Raw genomic sequence first — 15,010 nt, 5'->3', positions numbered from 1 at the left:
ATGCTGCATCACTATCTTACGATTGGCTAGGTTGCATAACTCAATGCCCTTCTAGCACAAGGTGGAGCAAGTCATCAGGATCTAAGGATGACAAGCACTCAGAAGATCAGAGACAAGGATAGAATGACATTGGCCAGGATCAACAAGAGCAGAATGACAAGGGTGGCAAGGAAGAGGCACAAGAGAGTGGCAAGGGTAGGGGCACTCCAAGGAGTAGGAACATGAACAAACTCTTGAGGGGAACAATGGCAAGGGCATCCAAGGAGCAATTGACTCAAGAGTTTGCAAAGGGGACTAAGGAAAGTGAAACACTCAAAGAATAGAGGATGATGAATCCCTCCTTCAATACTCTATCGCAATAAAATTGGATCTTGGTAGGGAGCTTGTGGTTCCCCCTTCAAGTCTCAGATGTTTGGAGCTAGAGGAGATCTAACCATATGATACGGTTAATCTTATCTCTTGGGATCGACTCAAGTGGCGCATCCATGCTATATTGAAAGGGGGGAACCTGTCTATCTAAATACCATGCTTGGAAAACCATGTGGATATATGTACATAACATGTGTCTGCTCTGCTCTCTGCTAGTCATTTGGATGACTCTAAGGCTAGCCTCGGAAGTCAGCAATGAGGTAAGTCCCAAACGCTATCGCTGGACGTCAATGTCTAAAAGAGGGCATCAACTTGGAGAGGTGTCATGGTGAACTCTGCTTGTACTATCTCATGTGGGACTGAGGGCTAAATACGAATCATCCTAGACCCCATAGTCACCTTTTAGCTGCTCAAATTTCCTCCACTCTACCATCAAGAGATCACTCCCATAGAAGGTTGCTTCATACATGGCTTTCGGCAGCAATAAAGTGTCAAAAAGCTAGCCCTAGATTAGTGGATCCTAATAGTGTGCCTAGAAGCACTATCTCTCTAATCGTGCACACTACCCATGTGTGAGTCGTGCCCTGGCTGCATGAGTCATCATGAAGCTGGGTCCTGTGACGATTGCTCTCAGGTATCTGTAGGACTGCATTATCTCCACTCGCTCAACTTGGTAGATGAAGCTATGTCAGTGAAGCACTGCGCGCGAGGTGTTGGAGATCATAACCTTAGTTTTCCTAAGGTTGACTATTAGGTCTCTCTCTTTGCAAGACACCTCCAACGCCTCCAAATGTCTCTACAGAAGGCATTGAAGATGATATGAGGATGAGATCATCATCATATATCTATATTTATATCATGAGATCAGCTAGTAGTGATCCTTCACCCCCTTGGCGATCTATAAAGGATGTAATCTCATCAATGTAGAGTCCATAGAGGTTCGGTGAGAGGGGGCACACCCCTAGTGTGCTCTCGACCCAATCCGATAAACCCCCTAGGGCACAAACTCTCCCTCTGATGGACTCATATAGGCTTATCCACCCCAAATTAGTGTCTCTGGGATCTACATCTCCTTGATCATGTAGGATCATGGGTACAATGTCGAAGGCCTTTTAAAAGTCAAAGCAAGCGTATAATTTTTAGTGTTTAGACCTTGCATCCAGCCCTCAAAGTGAAGATGTAATCTAGAGTGGAATGCTTCCTATCAGTCCTAGTGCCCCCGAGCCTCTGTATGACTCTTGAGCTCCCTCTCTAGTATCGATCCATAGATCTTGGCCAATGTGTTTCCAATCATGAGGGTGCAGTAGTTCCCAGTATCCATGGGGTCTCCTGCTTTGTGTATCAGTATAATAGTGGTAGTACTCCAAGCAGGTCGGAGGCCATGGCATATAGCATGGTTGAACTCTGTGCTAGGATCAGAGCTAATACCTCTTGCCCATATGCAAAATCCTCAGTCCATAGGCTCCCATGATTAGTATGCTTTCTAGTTGTTTAGCCCATACATTTTGTGTACTAAACAAAAGACAAGTAGTGGGCCTTGGCATGGAGGACATATCCAATGGTGCATGCATTGGGACATCACAGAGAGAGCATGCATAAGTGTGCCATACATTTGGATTAGTGAGATCTCCTTTGCGAAATTATTTGATAATGTGATCCATCTTGTGTGAGGAAGGCCCACCTTTTACGGCATGTCAGTCATCGCCCGATAGATCCACTGTGCCTCAAATGACATCAAATGGCCCAAGGCTCGCTCCTGTGTGAGGTGTGCTCTTGTCTCTCTGCACTCATGATCAAACCATGGTTTTTGAGGCATCTTCCCATCTTGAGCCCGTGTGGATCGGGTTGTGGGGAAGGATCTGGTGGTTGCATCTTGAACCACAGAGATAAGAGTGTCCGAGGCATGGGGAACGATATGGCTGCATCTTGTACCACTGAGACAAGAGTGGCCGAGGCATGGGCAAGGTCTAAATCATCTCCAAGTAGGACCAGAAGCTCTCTGGCTAAGTCAAAGTGGATCTGGACATGAATGGGTGTGGGAGGAGTTGAGAAACGAAAGGCTAGGTATGAGTAGTCAGCTACGAGTGGGTAGGGGGTACAGTAAAGTCGTGTATCTATGAGGCAAAGGCTAATGGGCCCAGTAGGTAGTCCACTATACTTGTCCCACTAGAGCCGCCCAGATGATGGCCATCCTTTATAGATGATCAGGTCATGGAATCCCCCCAACGAGAGAGAGAGAGAGAGAGAGAGAGAGAGAGAGAGAGAGAGAGGGAAAGAGAGAGAGGGAGAGGGAGAGGGAGAGGGAGAGGGAGAGAGAGAGAGAGAGAGAGAGAGAGAGAGAGAGAGAGAGAATACTTGCCAATTCTATGCACGCTTGCCCAAAAACATTCCCTAAAAGATAGTACCTAGTTTGTCATATGACAGCTCCCATTATTGCTATTGTGACTAGGGTTTATGCTTGGGGAGTGCATTATGGGATCTACTCTTACATTTGAGAACAAAAGGAGAGGAAATAATAAGTGTAGGTCATAATCCCTTTTTGTCCTCTCAAAGTACATTTTTGCTCATGATTCAAGAAAGTCTAATATATCATAGCTATGGTAAGGCCTAAGTGTACTTTAGATCTACCGCGCTCTGCCACCCGCCTTTTGTCGTGATTAACCTAAGCTAACAAATTGCACTTGTGTCCCTCCACCGCGGTTATCATCCTCAGCCAGTTGCTCTCCCTCCTCATCGCTCAGAGCTCTCGCCAGCTCTCTCTCCCTCCCTCAGAGCTCTCCCTCCTCACCGCTCCTCCCTCCCTCCTTTCTCCTCCCCTCCTACTTTCTCCTCTCCCTCCTCATCCTTCCTCCCCTCCTCCTCCTTCCCACTCCTCCACTCTCTCTCCCCCTTCCTCTTCTCCCTCTTCACCACTCCTCCCTCCTACTACTCTCTTCCCCCTCCGCCCCTTCTTTCTATCTGTGTTGGGAGGGCTTCACAACCCCCTCCCTGTATGTCGCCCCCCTTCCCTTCTTATATGCTGTGGCAGAAGCTTCTAGATTTGGTGGCTTCTCGACCTCGCCTTAGATTAATTTCGCCATCACGCCCTTGCCTTAGGTTAATTTCTCCATCCTTGCACGCAATAATACCACCCCCCGCGCTAAGACTAATTAATTGATTTGCCAATTAATTTGGGGAGGGGGGGTCCTACTTGACGGCCTCTTTGCACCTGTATTGCTGAAAGTGAGAGTTGCGTGGTATAGCCCAAGAGGGGGTTAAGTGCAACTGAATCATGAATGAATATGGACTCTTGCAATCATGAACGATGAGCGATGTTTCTACCAAAAAAGGAGGGGGCCAATAACTTACGGTTCTAGTAAAATCTCACACTCCTTAAATAGGCGTCTTCTTTATGCAATTCACAAGAGCTTGCTTTTGCTCTCTTGAGGAATGCTACTGCAGGTAAAGCTTCCAACCATTGGAAGCGTTTGGATCACAGAGTAGCGATCGTTTTTGGGATCGGAAGCGCACATGCTAACACGTTGGAGCCATGTAGCACGCGGATCCGGGGTTTCTTTCTCCGCAACGAGGCGTCCAGCGGGAGTTTTTAACAAACCAAGCCGTACGATTGATCTCTGTGAATCCGATCGCGCGAAAGCGAAGCTCTGCAGGGCTGTGGGGCAAGATTTGAACAATGCGATGAGCTCCTTGCCTGTCCCAAGCAATGAGCGCCGGTGCTCTCATCCCCCGCAACGGGAGCAGTAGCAACATCAATGGCCTTTCCCAATGGCAGGCATTTGGTTTCCCCTCTGCGACCGCTTCTAACGGCCGCAAGCACGGGAAAGCCATGGGCTCGCAATTGCAGTTACACGGTCATCTGGCCAGAGAGCGTGAGCGTTCTTGTCTCCGATGGCAAAGGCTTGTTACAGGTCGACGGGTGGGAATGTTTGTGGCAGTTCTCATATCTTGTTTCTCCTTGCTTATGCTGATCCATGTTGGAGGCCGTGTATCTCTCCATTTCAATTCAGTCAAAGGTACTCCTTTCGGTTATTTGTCTTCGATTTCTATCAAAGTTGACTTTAGATATCGCAAGAACTCGTATGAGCTCAGAAATCTGTCAGGTGACGTAATAGGGAAGAGCTTCGCAAGATGAAAGCATAAAACCGCGGAAAGATTGAAAATCGGTACGAGTCTCCTAGGAAGCAATGGTCAGACGTACTAATACCGGCCTATTTCAGATACGGAAGTGCCATTGGAGGTTGTCACCAAGCGCACTCAGAATACGAGTACGGAGGATGCCAATGCTCGTGGGACCAATTTTACTACCCTTTTTCAGGAAATTTCTGAAAGGTCAGGGATAAAAGGAGAGTCTACTGTTGAAATGCAGCATGCAAGCTCTGACTTACACGCTCCAAGCTTCGAAGATCGTGGCAGGCCTCTGGTGAGCTCAGATCAACCGCTCCCTCACGGTCATCCTTGCCAAGGTTTCACCCTCCCTCCTCCCCCAGCTGACAAAAAGCGAACGGGGCCTCGCCGTGAGTACTGAACTCATAGCCAGTTGCATTCCCAATTCTGGTAATTGCTCTGTATACTTGAGCTTTGAAGCTTCTAGGAACAGAGGAAGATGGTTATCTGCAACTGATGGGGGCCTTTTAAAAAATTTGCCAAGTTACAATGTCTATATCATATATTTTTTTGCAGCATGCCCAGTTTGCTACCTACCGATCGAGAAAGCTATTGAGCAGATGCCTGCAGTTAACGCCTCTACATCACCTATCATAAAAAATCTATCGTACGTTGTCGAATTGCCCACCTCTCAACCAACTGAAGGGCATGAAGGCTCAGAATTTGGAGGACATCCTAGCTTGGAAGAGCGCAAGAAGTCCTTTCAGATACGGGAGTCTATGAATGTTCATTGTGGGTAGGTGATCTGTATGGTCGTCTCCTGTTTCGCACACCGACTGGAAAAAGTGCACGTTGAGAGAGCCAAAGTTTATATTTTGCAGTTTTGTGAAAGGAAGCAAACCAGGAGCTGGAACAGGATTTGATATTAATGAAGAGGACCGCCTGGATATGGATAGATGTACAGGCATAGTGGTTGCATCTGCTATATTTGGTAGGAACTGAATCTTGCTGGGATATAGAGCTGTGATCTTCGTTTCCCCCATCAATTATTTGCAAATAATCATTTTGCTGCAGGTAACTATGACCGACTACAACAGCCAAAACATATAAGCCCAGAATCCAGGAGGACTGTTTGCTTCTTCATGTTCATAGATGAAGAAACTCAAGAGTCTTTGGGTAGGGTCAGCTCGGACAGGAAGAATGGGCTGTGGAGGGTGGTGGTCGTGCGTAATTTGCCGTACTCAGATGCTCGTCGAAATGGAAAGGTAAGAGGTTTGCACACCCTTTTAGCAGAAAATAACTTTTCTAACTTCAGAAGAGTTAGAACTGAAATGTGACAAGGCTCTTGAGGCAAACAGTTATACTCACTCTCTGTGCTGCTCACTACTATATGAACTGGAAGAACGATGCACTCAAAACATAAGTGATACTATGGAGTGAGCGAGAGAATCAGAGGGAGAGAAAATAGCGGGCCTCTGAAGAGGGAAATGAATAATGAACAAATGTCTAGCCCAGAGGGCTGAATACAACTGTAAATAGACAAGTATTGTATGGAGGGAGATCCCTCACTACAAAAGAGAGAACTAAGAACTGCTGTACTGGACTGAACCGGATGTAGACTAATGGAAGGGGCGTCTGGGCTGCTGCAGGCTTCTCTTTCCTTGATCTTGGTCCCAAATGCTGCAGCTGGCTGAGGCTAGAGCTTTCTGAGGTGGATGATGAATGAGGGCCAAAGGCTGTCCTTTTATAGGGTCTTTTGGACCCTGAATATACCGATTGGAGGGGCTGCTGTACCCAACTGGATTAGTCCGTTGCACTGACGTGTCTTGTCAACCCGACTGCCACGTGGCTGCTGGCGTCATCGTGTTGGCGTGGCACCTAACTGTTGTCCGTCTACATGTCTTGGCGACCTGCGTGGCCCCTCTGCTTGCGTGGCTGTTGCATTGGCTGCCTGCATGGTAGCTGACGTGGCTGGCTGCATGGCAGCTCAGCATGGCCACAGCTGCAGATGCCATTGACATCCCCTTCTGCTGAAACTCCAACTAGGGTATGGAAAATGCCTCCTTGTATGCTGCGAAGAGGTCTGGAAATTTGATCATCTTCCACCCATGGTGTCTCATGGGAGCCCCTGTGCTTGTTGTCGATTGCTTGTTCACTTGAAGCAAAATTTGCTCAGGCTCAACGACCTCGCCTCATCAACAATTTCAGGCTGCTCCACATCTGGTAGTGTTGTTAGTGTGAGTTCCACATATGCCATGACACATGGAAAACAGGATGCATGGTCCATGTTGAAGGTTTCATGGCCACATCTTCACTACGTTGACTATCGGAAAGGGGCCAAAGCTTCGATGAGAGTGCTTTGGGCACTTCTTCCCAATTTGCTTAAGGCATTTCGTCATGATCCGGAGATAGACCCACTACCCTTCCTTGTAAGTCACGTCGCGCTGGTGCTTGCTGGCTTGTGTTCGGTAGGTCTCCAAGGCTTTGGCAATGCGGCCCTTCATTGACTTCATGATCTGCTTATAGGTTTTGCGTGATGCGGTCAGCCTCATAGACCTTCTCAGATGTCCTGGTGAGAAGGGACTTGGGAGAAGTCTAACTCACTCTCTCTCCTGCTCACCACTATCTGAACTGGAAGAATGATGCTCTCAAAACACAAGTGATACTATGGAGTGAGTGAGACTCAGAGGGAGAGAATACAGTGGGTTTCCGAAGGGGGAAAATGAATAATGAACAAATGTCTGCCCTAGAGGACTGAATACAACAGTAAATAGACAACTACTGAATGGAGGGAGATCCCTCACTACAAAAGAGAGAACTAAGAACTGCTGTACTGGACTAAACCGGATGTAGACTAACTGAAGGGGCTGCTGGGCTGCTGCACAGTGCAGTCTTCTCGTGCCTTGCAAAATGCTGCTGCTGGTTGAGGCTAGAGCTTTCTGAGGTGGATGATGAATAGTGCCAAAGGCTGTGCTTTTATAGGGCCCTTTGGACCCTTAAAATACTGATGGAGGGGCTGCTGTACCCGACTGGGTCAGTCCGCTGCACACCTGTCCTATCCACCCGACTACCACATGGCTGCTGATGTCATCGTGCTGATGTGGCACCTGTGTGCTATCCGTCTGCGTGTGCTGGCAGCCTGCGTGGCCCCTCTGCTTGCATGGCAGCCTTGTGTGGTTGCTTATGTGGCAGCTGATGTGGCTGCTGTGCTGCCTGTCTGCATGCCAGCTCAGCATGGCCATGGGCTGCAGATGCCCGTGACACTTCTGGCCAGTACTCAATCTTGGTAGCATTTTGAAGACTAGGAGATTAAAGAAATCCCAATCTCTTCTATTCCTAAACAAACAGCCAATGTTAAGAGATCAAGATCAAGAGGACTGAAGATTGGGAATGAAAGGATTGATGTTTTTGAACAGCATGAGCTGATCTCAATGATTTAATGATTGAATTTAAATATGTTTTTCCGTCTGACTTGCCCAATGGTTTAACCCTTGAGAGAGAAGTAGATCATAAAATAGATATATTTCTTGGATCTACCCCTGTTTCTTTTGCTGGTAAAGGATGGTACTTTAATTACCGAGCTTTAAATAAAATTACAATAAAAAACAAGTATCTTATGCCTCGCATTGATAAGCAACAAGAGGCACAATATTTTACTAAAATTGTTTCATGTGCGCACAAAGCACATTGAGGTCCATTATTGTTATGTTTGAGAGCGACTGTCAGCTGGAGACAGACAGTTGTCCTGTTCCCAGGGAGGACAACTTATCAGATCTCTTCACGAAGGCTCTACCACGGCCCAAGTTTGAGGCTTTTCGACATGCATTAACTTGGCACCAAGAACTGTGTGTTCCTTCAGCTTGTTGTTTGCTCCCTTGCACTCCACTCCCATTCCATTGCTTCTCGCACCCAACAGATGCTTCATGTGGTTTTCCTCGGTGCATATAGTTGATAGGGACGGAGGAAGAGTGGGTTTGAGAGAGGGTCGTGTCGTAGCCCTGTTGCCTGCTGTAAGACTGTATCCTGTTGTAATACTGTGTCTTGCTGGTGCCGGCCTCGAGCCCCTTGAATGACTGATATCAAAGTCGAGGTGGAACACCCTTAATCCAATAGGTGAACTTGGACCCATGGTCTGGGATTTTGACGTCCAAGCCTTGGTGTTGATAATCTGGTTAGACTTCGAACTGGTGCCACCATTGTGCTCCCAAGATGACGTCTGTTCCCTAAGTAGGTGCAACCCTGAGTGGCCAACTGTGTATGCACCTTGAGATCTTCAGAGTAGTTGAAGCTATCTGCATGTATCTCTCGATCTGTTGCTCTGGAAATGCACCATTCAAGATCATTGGTTCCGTTGGCATAAGAGGCAACTGAGCCTTTTGAGCTGTTTTGGTGGAGATGATGTCCTACTTGAATCCGCCAAGATAAGGACCTTCTAGCTGAACTTTAGGCTCGTGGATGACCGCTAGGGTTGTCTGTGTAGTCTGTTGTTCTTCAAGCTCCTCGATGACTACTGGGGTTTTTGAAGCTGTTGCTGAACCGCTTGACGCGGCTCTTGCTACTAGAAGCTTCTGGTAAAGCGGGCAATCTTCCTTAATATGGCTCGGCACATGACAATGGAAGCATCAGTTCTCCTTGGCATAGAGTGCTCGTGTCGCTTTATCCAAGTACTCGCCATAGCCCTTGCTATGCTTTGCCATCTAGCTCTTCTTCTGTGCCCATTCCCACCATCAATTGGCGTGCAATCCTGGGACTTCTTATTGTTGACCTGCTTGGATCCTTGATCCTTGTGCATGAGCTCAACATTCTGAGCAAGTTCGTATGCACAATCATAATCCCGTGGCCTGACATACCATTGGATGTCTATACACAGTCCATGGAGAAATTTGCTTATCCTTCAGTTGCAACTGTATAAACACCTGGGTGAATTTGTTGGCATAATGGTTCACCGACTCGGTGTCTCCCTCGCGTAGCTCATAGGATTGACTTTGGAGCCTGTCCAGGTGGTGGAGTGGCAGGAATTGTTATCTGAGGTCTTTCACGAACTTTTTCTAATTGTAAAGAGGTGTCCCCTCATCTGCATCAGAGTGGTCTTTTTGCCACTTGAGCCACCAGGTGACTGCCTCGCCTGTAAGGTGCATGGATGCTAGGACGCACCTCTCGTCGTTCGTAGGTATTAATAAAAAATAGCTTTCAAATTGATTGAGCCACGAAGTCAACACTAAGGGCTCCTGCTTACCATCATACTATGTGAAGTTGAGCTTCCCTGGAAAGGAAGGCTTGACTGGCGGTGGGGGCCTCTCCTCGTCTTCCTCTGCTGGTCTGAGTAGAGTAAGGAGGAGTTTCCGGTCCTGGTCTTTCTTCTCCTCCCGAGCGGCATGCTCTCTGTGCATCCTTGGCCTCTTGAGCGTCGTGGTCCCGGAGTTCCTTGGCTTCCCGAGCCTCTTGATCGCGCTCCTCTCTTGCCTCCCGAGCTGCCCTGTCGTGCTCTTTGGCGGACTGCTCATGATCGTCCCGCATTTCCTGGAGCTGGGCCATTCGGGTGAAGAAAGCCTCGGACTGCTGCTGCTGCGTCTGCATCATGGCCATCATGGCAGGCATGGAAGTATCTGCATGATTCTGTGTTGGGGGGAATGGTGGTGGTGGAGGCGCTGAACCCTCATCCCCCCCTGCGTTGGACTGCTCATTGGTGCTCATGGTGTCCTTACCGGTTTTTGTCTACCATAAAACAATAGAGCTGCCCCTAAACTGACCCTCCCTATCTCAGGAAAGAAATTCTTAAGCTCTAATACCAATGTAACGGGAGATAGACTATCCTCACTTTCTCTCCTGCTCAACACTAACTGCAAACTGCAAGATGATGCACTCGATACAGAAAGTGATGGTGTGGATGTGAGTGAGAGAATCAGAGGGAGAGAATGTAGTGGGCCTCTGGAGAGGAATGGATACAATTGAATAAGGAATGCCCAAAGGGCTGAATGTAACTGTATGGAGGGGCTGAAGCTCTCACTGCAAAACTGGGAAGAACTAGACTAACTGGAGGAGGTGAATCCTCACTAGATCCCTGAAAAGGTTGAGGCTACTGTGCTGGGCTGCTGCGGGGAGGCCTAGCTGCTACTGAACAGAGGCTGGAAGGCCTGAAGTGGGATGGAGAATGAAGTCCAAGGGGGCTGCCTTTTATAGGCCCCCTTGGGCCTCAAATAGACCCACCAGCAGGACCGACTCCTGCTGCTGCTGAGCCCTGGTCCACCGACCCTTGCTGGGTACCAACCTGCTGATGTGGCAGATGATGATGTCAGGGCTGCCATGTGACAACTGCTGCGTCTGCCTGTGTGTCCTCCTGTGCTGCCTGCGTGCCCTGCTGGCTGCCTGCGTGGACTGCTGCTCAGCTGGCTGCCTACGTGGCAGTCCAGCATGGCCACGGGCTGAGGATGCCCGTTACAATTTATGCCTTTTGATACAGCACCCATAGGTGGCCCCAAGGCTGAGCTTTTGTTAAAAGAATATCTTCAAAGTACACATTTTTCCCATGTGATTGTTTCTGACTGTCACAATAATTTTGTAAGCATTTTTGGATATCTGTGGCAAATAATGAAGGGGGAAAGGGGTTAATTTAGGGATGCTTTAGTGTGGGTTAAAGGGGATAATAGAGGGGTCTACATAAATCCAAGCCTGTGACAATTTGTGCCTTGTGATACCCCACCCATAGGCCCCAAGGCTCAGCTTTCCTGAAAAAAATATCTTCAAAGTACACCTCTTTCCCATGTAATTGTTTCTGACTGTCACCCATAATTTTGTATGCATTTTTGGATAGCTGTGGCGAATTCCTTGGCCAATGTAATGAAGGGGAAGAGGGGTTAATTTAGGGATGCTTTAGTGAGGGCTAGAGGGGATAATAGAGGGGACTATATAAATCCAAGCCCTGCACTCTTGTAACACTTTTGATGAAACATCTAATTCGATCTGCTCTCGCTCCTCTTCCCTTCTACTTGCAGCCCTCTCTCTCTCTCTCTCTCTCTCTCTCTCTCTCTCTCTCTCTCTCCCACCTCTTTCTTTTTCACACGATGCCGCATCACAAACTTCTATACATTTGAGTCAGCCCCACGACACAGCGAAGTAGAGGAGGAGGAGCTAGCTGATATGAGGGCAGTCTGTATTAGCAGAGAGAGCCGACACGGTGCTGCCAAGAGAGGGACACAGGGACCATGCGCGAGATGGAAAGCAACTAGAGCACATTCTATTGAGGTCTGGCCTATCATAGCCTTCCTTAGGGGAGATTGACAGAGGCGACAAGGGGTTACTTTGGACGAAGCTCAACGGGTTGAGAGATCAAGGAGACCGGGGTCCCCGCCATAGCGTGAGATAGCTCGACAAATGCTGATCCGAGATATCTTCACAGCTCATCAGAGAGCCACCACGGTGCCGGAATTCGGCTTTCGAGTCCTAGCTCTCAGTTTCAGTTTTAGTTTCAGCTTGTATCTGACTTTGATTTAGCTTGAGCTCTTGAGCACATTAGATCAGCATATATTAGTACTCAGCAAGGGCCCTAGCTGCCCTTTGCTCCAGCCCATTGAGGCTGTATGAGTTTTTCCTTTGGTGCACTTTGTCCCATAGGCCCTCGAGGCCTCCCGCGGATGTTAATACATCCTTATTTCTTCCTTTCTTTCTCTCTCCTACCCCTTCTCCTTTCGTCCCCCCCATTCTCTCTCCCTTTCACTCTTCTATCCCCCTTTCGCTAATATGCCCTACCCCCTTTTCTAATTTGGTATCAGAGCTGTGACCCTGGCAAGGTAATACAGCGGAACCCTTGTTTTCCAAAGCAAGCAATGCCAAAGCTAGCACCGTCCCAATGCTTCAGTCGACTTGAGCGACGCCAAAACTCATAAAGAAGACAATTTCTAGACGCACACCCAGTAGAGAAAAATTGCAGATCTATTCGCTGCCCTACGTCAAGTGGCTGTCCTTTGTTGCCCTACGTCAATCTGTTTGCCAAGTACATAGGGCGCAATCTGTCAGCTTTCATCATGGGTCGGCATCGCTTTGAATTGTAGGCCAAGACTAATCCCATGGACGAGCGCCGTCGCTCGTTGCAAACCACAGCCATTTGCTGCTAACCAAAGCTTCTGCTCACGATCGTGGACATCGGTTGAGAGCAATCCAATAAAACCAGAGGAATCACCAAAGCGATGCTCCCGCTCACCTTGCTCCCCTTTGCATGCAAAAAAATCGTCGAGTCCCTTCCGTTCGCTGCGTTGTTTCTTCCCTGCGCCACTACGCTCGTGGACGCATCGTTTCAAGGTTATCCTTAATTGATTATTAGGTTAGCTAGGCGGGGTTAGGTTAGGTTAGAACATGCTAGGTTATTTAGGTTGGGGTTAGGTTAGTAGGTCTATTTTAGGTTAACTAGGGTTAGGTTGGGTTGAGTTGAGTTATGGCTTGGATTAAGTTACAAAAACTAAGGGTGGCTTAAGAGTCCTTACTGGCTTAGCTGTCCTAGGCCACTATGTCTCCTAGGTGACCTAGGGACCCCCCCCCCACCAAAAAAAAAAAAAAAAAACACAAAAACACAAAAAGAGGGCTTTTTTTCCAGCCTCTTTTCAAGGCTTTCCTGTTGGAAAGGTCACCTCCCCATCTGTAAGCCCCCAAATGAGGAGAGCGTGGGGAAGGGAGACCTAGGGCAGAAGATGCCCAGAGAAGAAAGAGAGAGGGGGTTGCCATAAAGCTAGCTACATTTAGCCTTCCTTTCTCCCGTGGCAATTTCACCATGGCACCCGAGTGTGTCCCTCGTGTCGAGGAGGCACCGCATGACAATGATGAGGCTTCTCAGCATGAGCATACACCTCCCACTGCGGGTGCATCCACTAGTGGTATTCCTACTACCACTCAGCCCCTCTCTCATACATCTCGGGCTGAGTAGGCTTAATCCTCCATGGTCCAAGGTACATCTCAATAGTTGGGACAGCAGGTCTGTCAGCAGATTGGCCAGGCTGTTGCACAACAGCCTATACCCCAGCATGGGGACCAGTCAGATAGCCATGATGCATTCTCCGCATCACGTGGGGGTTTTATGGCAGATTCTCGATGCACAACAGGATTTTAGTCGAATGGAACCCTTTCGATTACCATCTACAATATGTTATACCATATTACATTGGATGTGTTGCATCAAGTATTTTTCCCTTTTGCGCTTATTGGAAGATTATTATGCATAAGATTTCAGGTATGTCCAAGCTGAAAAACACTTCGCATGGACTGATGCTTTACAAGCATGAAACATCTTGCATGTTCCACACACTGCCCCTCTGACACCCATCTGGTTACACCCCCTGTATTGGATATCTATTCACAACCTGAATGGCCAAGAGGGGACTTCCAATAGCAGAGGAGCAACAAACATGCTTCCAAAATAACCAAATTCAATCAAAGTGAAAGGGATAGCGACAAGAGAACTCAGACCAGATTCAAATGACTTCAAATCCAACTCCAAATGGTTCTAGTTCAGCTCCAAGGAGCTCCAATCTAGTCCAGAACACCTCTAGGGCAGCTGATCCGGCAAGCAAGAGGCAGCAGGAGGAATTGGCCGCGGATGGAATAGAGAGAAAGAGAGTAGGATGATCATGGGCATGAGAGAGGAGCTGAGCAAGGCGTGCAACTGCGTTGAAGATGTCTCGGGATGCATGCCAGTAGCAAAAGACAGCCATACAGCCAAGAGAATCATCCGTACCAGAAGCAAAAGATTGTACAATAGTGTAAAGGCCCCACCAGTTGTCACGGGGACGTGAAAAGTGATGTAAAGTATCTTCGTAACTCAACCTACGCTTAACTCGAGGTTAACCATGGTTAAGTGTTGTAATGTTTTGGCCATGAGGGATTGGCTAGCGGAAGTTCACACTTCTTAGAAGTTCCTAGGGGCAAAGTCTAGGTGCACCACTAGGTCCTAGGGGCAAGGCAAAGGCTTTAAAAGAGGGGTCTAAAAGTTGGGCCCAAGGACAACCAACATTGTCCTTGGTATGGGGGTTAGGACTTTAATGAAGGGAAAATGGCAAGAAGGAGGTGCCATTTGTCATGCATGTGTATGCATGCCCTTCCCTCACCTTCCATCTCTCTCCCCTCACTCTCCCAGAGGTACTGGACCAGTCGTTCTTGTGTAATTTTTGAGCTGTTTCAAGCCTGTTTAAGCTGTTCCAAGGCTAGTACGCAATTCTAAGAAGTGCCAGAAGTCATTTTTTAACTTTTTGAAAATTTTCGTACGGACTGTACGGACGTTCGTATGGCTGTACGAAATCCATACGGACGTATACAACTCCAACAGGTGCCCGAGGTTGTCTTTTGCTTTTCTTGGACCTTTCTGCACGTGTTTCTGCTTGCGTGGTGCCTTCTCAAGCTGTTTTGGACCAGTGCAGGCTGCAAGAGGAACTTTCCCTGCTGCTTTTGGCATGCTCTCTTAGGAGGACTCATGCATAGATCTCTAGGCAGTCATTTTGGGACAGATCTGTGGACCATCTTTCCTCTACAGCTCTTTCTTGTTCACCCGCCGCTC

The 15,010-nt window shown here is 48.0% G+C and overlaps 1 protein-coding gene across 2 annotated transcripts in view; it reads left to right on the top strand.

The window, feature by feature from the left end:
- The first annotated feature begins 3,787 nt into the window (after positions 1 to 3,787).
- Positions 3,788 to 15,010, top strand: part of LOC147883755 (putative hexosyltransferase MUCI70) — a 54,521-nt gene continuing 43,298 nt past the window's right edge. For both annotated transcript variants that reach the window (XM_087398383.1, XM_087398382.1), the window contains exons 1-5: positions 3,788 to 4,382; positions 4,587 to 4,883; positions 5,050 to 5,269; positions 5,355 to 5,464; positions 5,548 to 5,738. In XM_087398383.1, coding sequence (XP_087254509.1) covers positions 4,073 to 4,382; positions 4,587 to 4,883; positions 5,050 to 5,269; positions 5,355 to 5,464; positions 5,548 to 5,738 — 1,128 coding nt within the window. In that variant the 5' untranslated portion in view covers positions 3,788 to 4,072. The remainder of the gene's footprint in view (positions 4,383 to 4,586; positions 4,884 to 5,049; positions 5,270 to 5,354; positions 5,465 to 5,547; positions 5,739 to 15,010) is intronic.

Source organism: Dipteris shenzhenensis, chromosome 27 (genome assembly GCF_047967505.1).
Source record: "Dipteris shenzhenensis isolate YYH24624 ecotype China chromosome 27, Dip_SZ_1.0, whole genome shotgun sequence".
In the NCBI taxonomy this organism is placed as follows: domain Eukaryota; kingdom Viridiplantae; phylum Streptophyta; class Polypodiopsida; order Gleicheniales; family Dipteridaceae; genus Dipteris; species Dipteris shenzhenensis.
The sequence above is the reverse complement of the archived record's forward strand: the minus strand, read 5'-3'. Positions and strand labels throughout refer to the sequence as shown.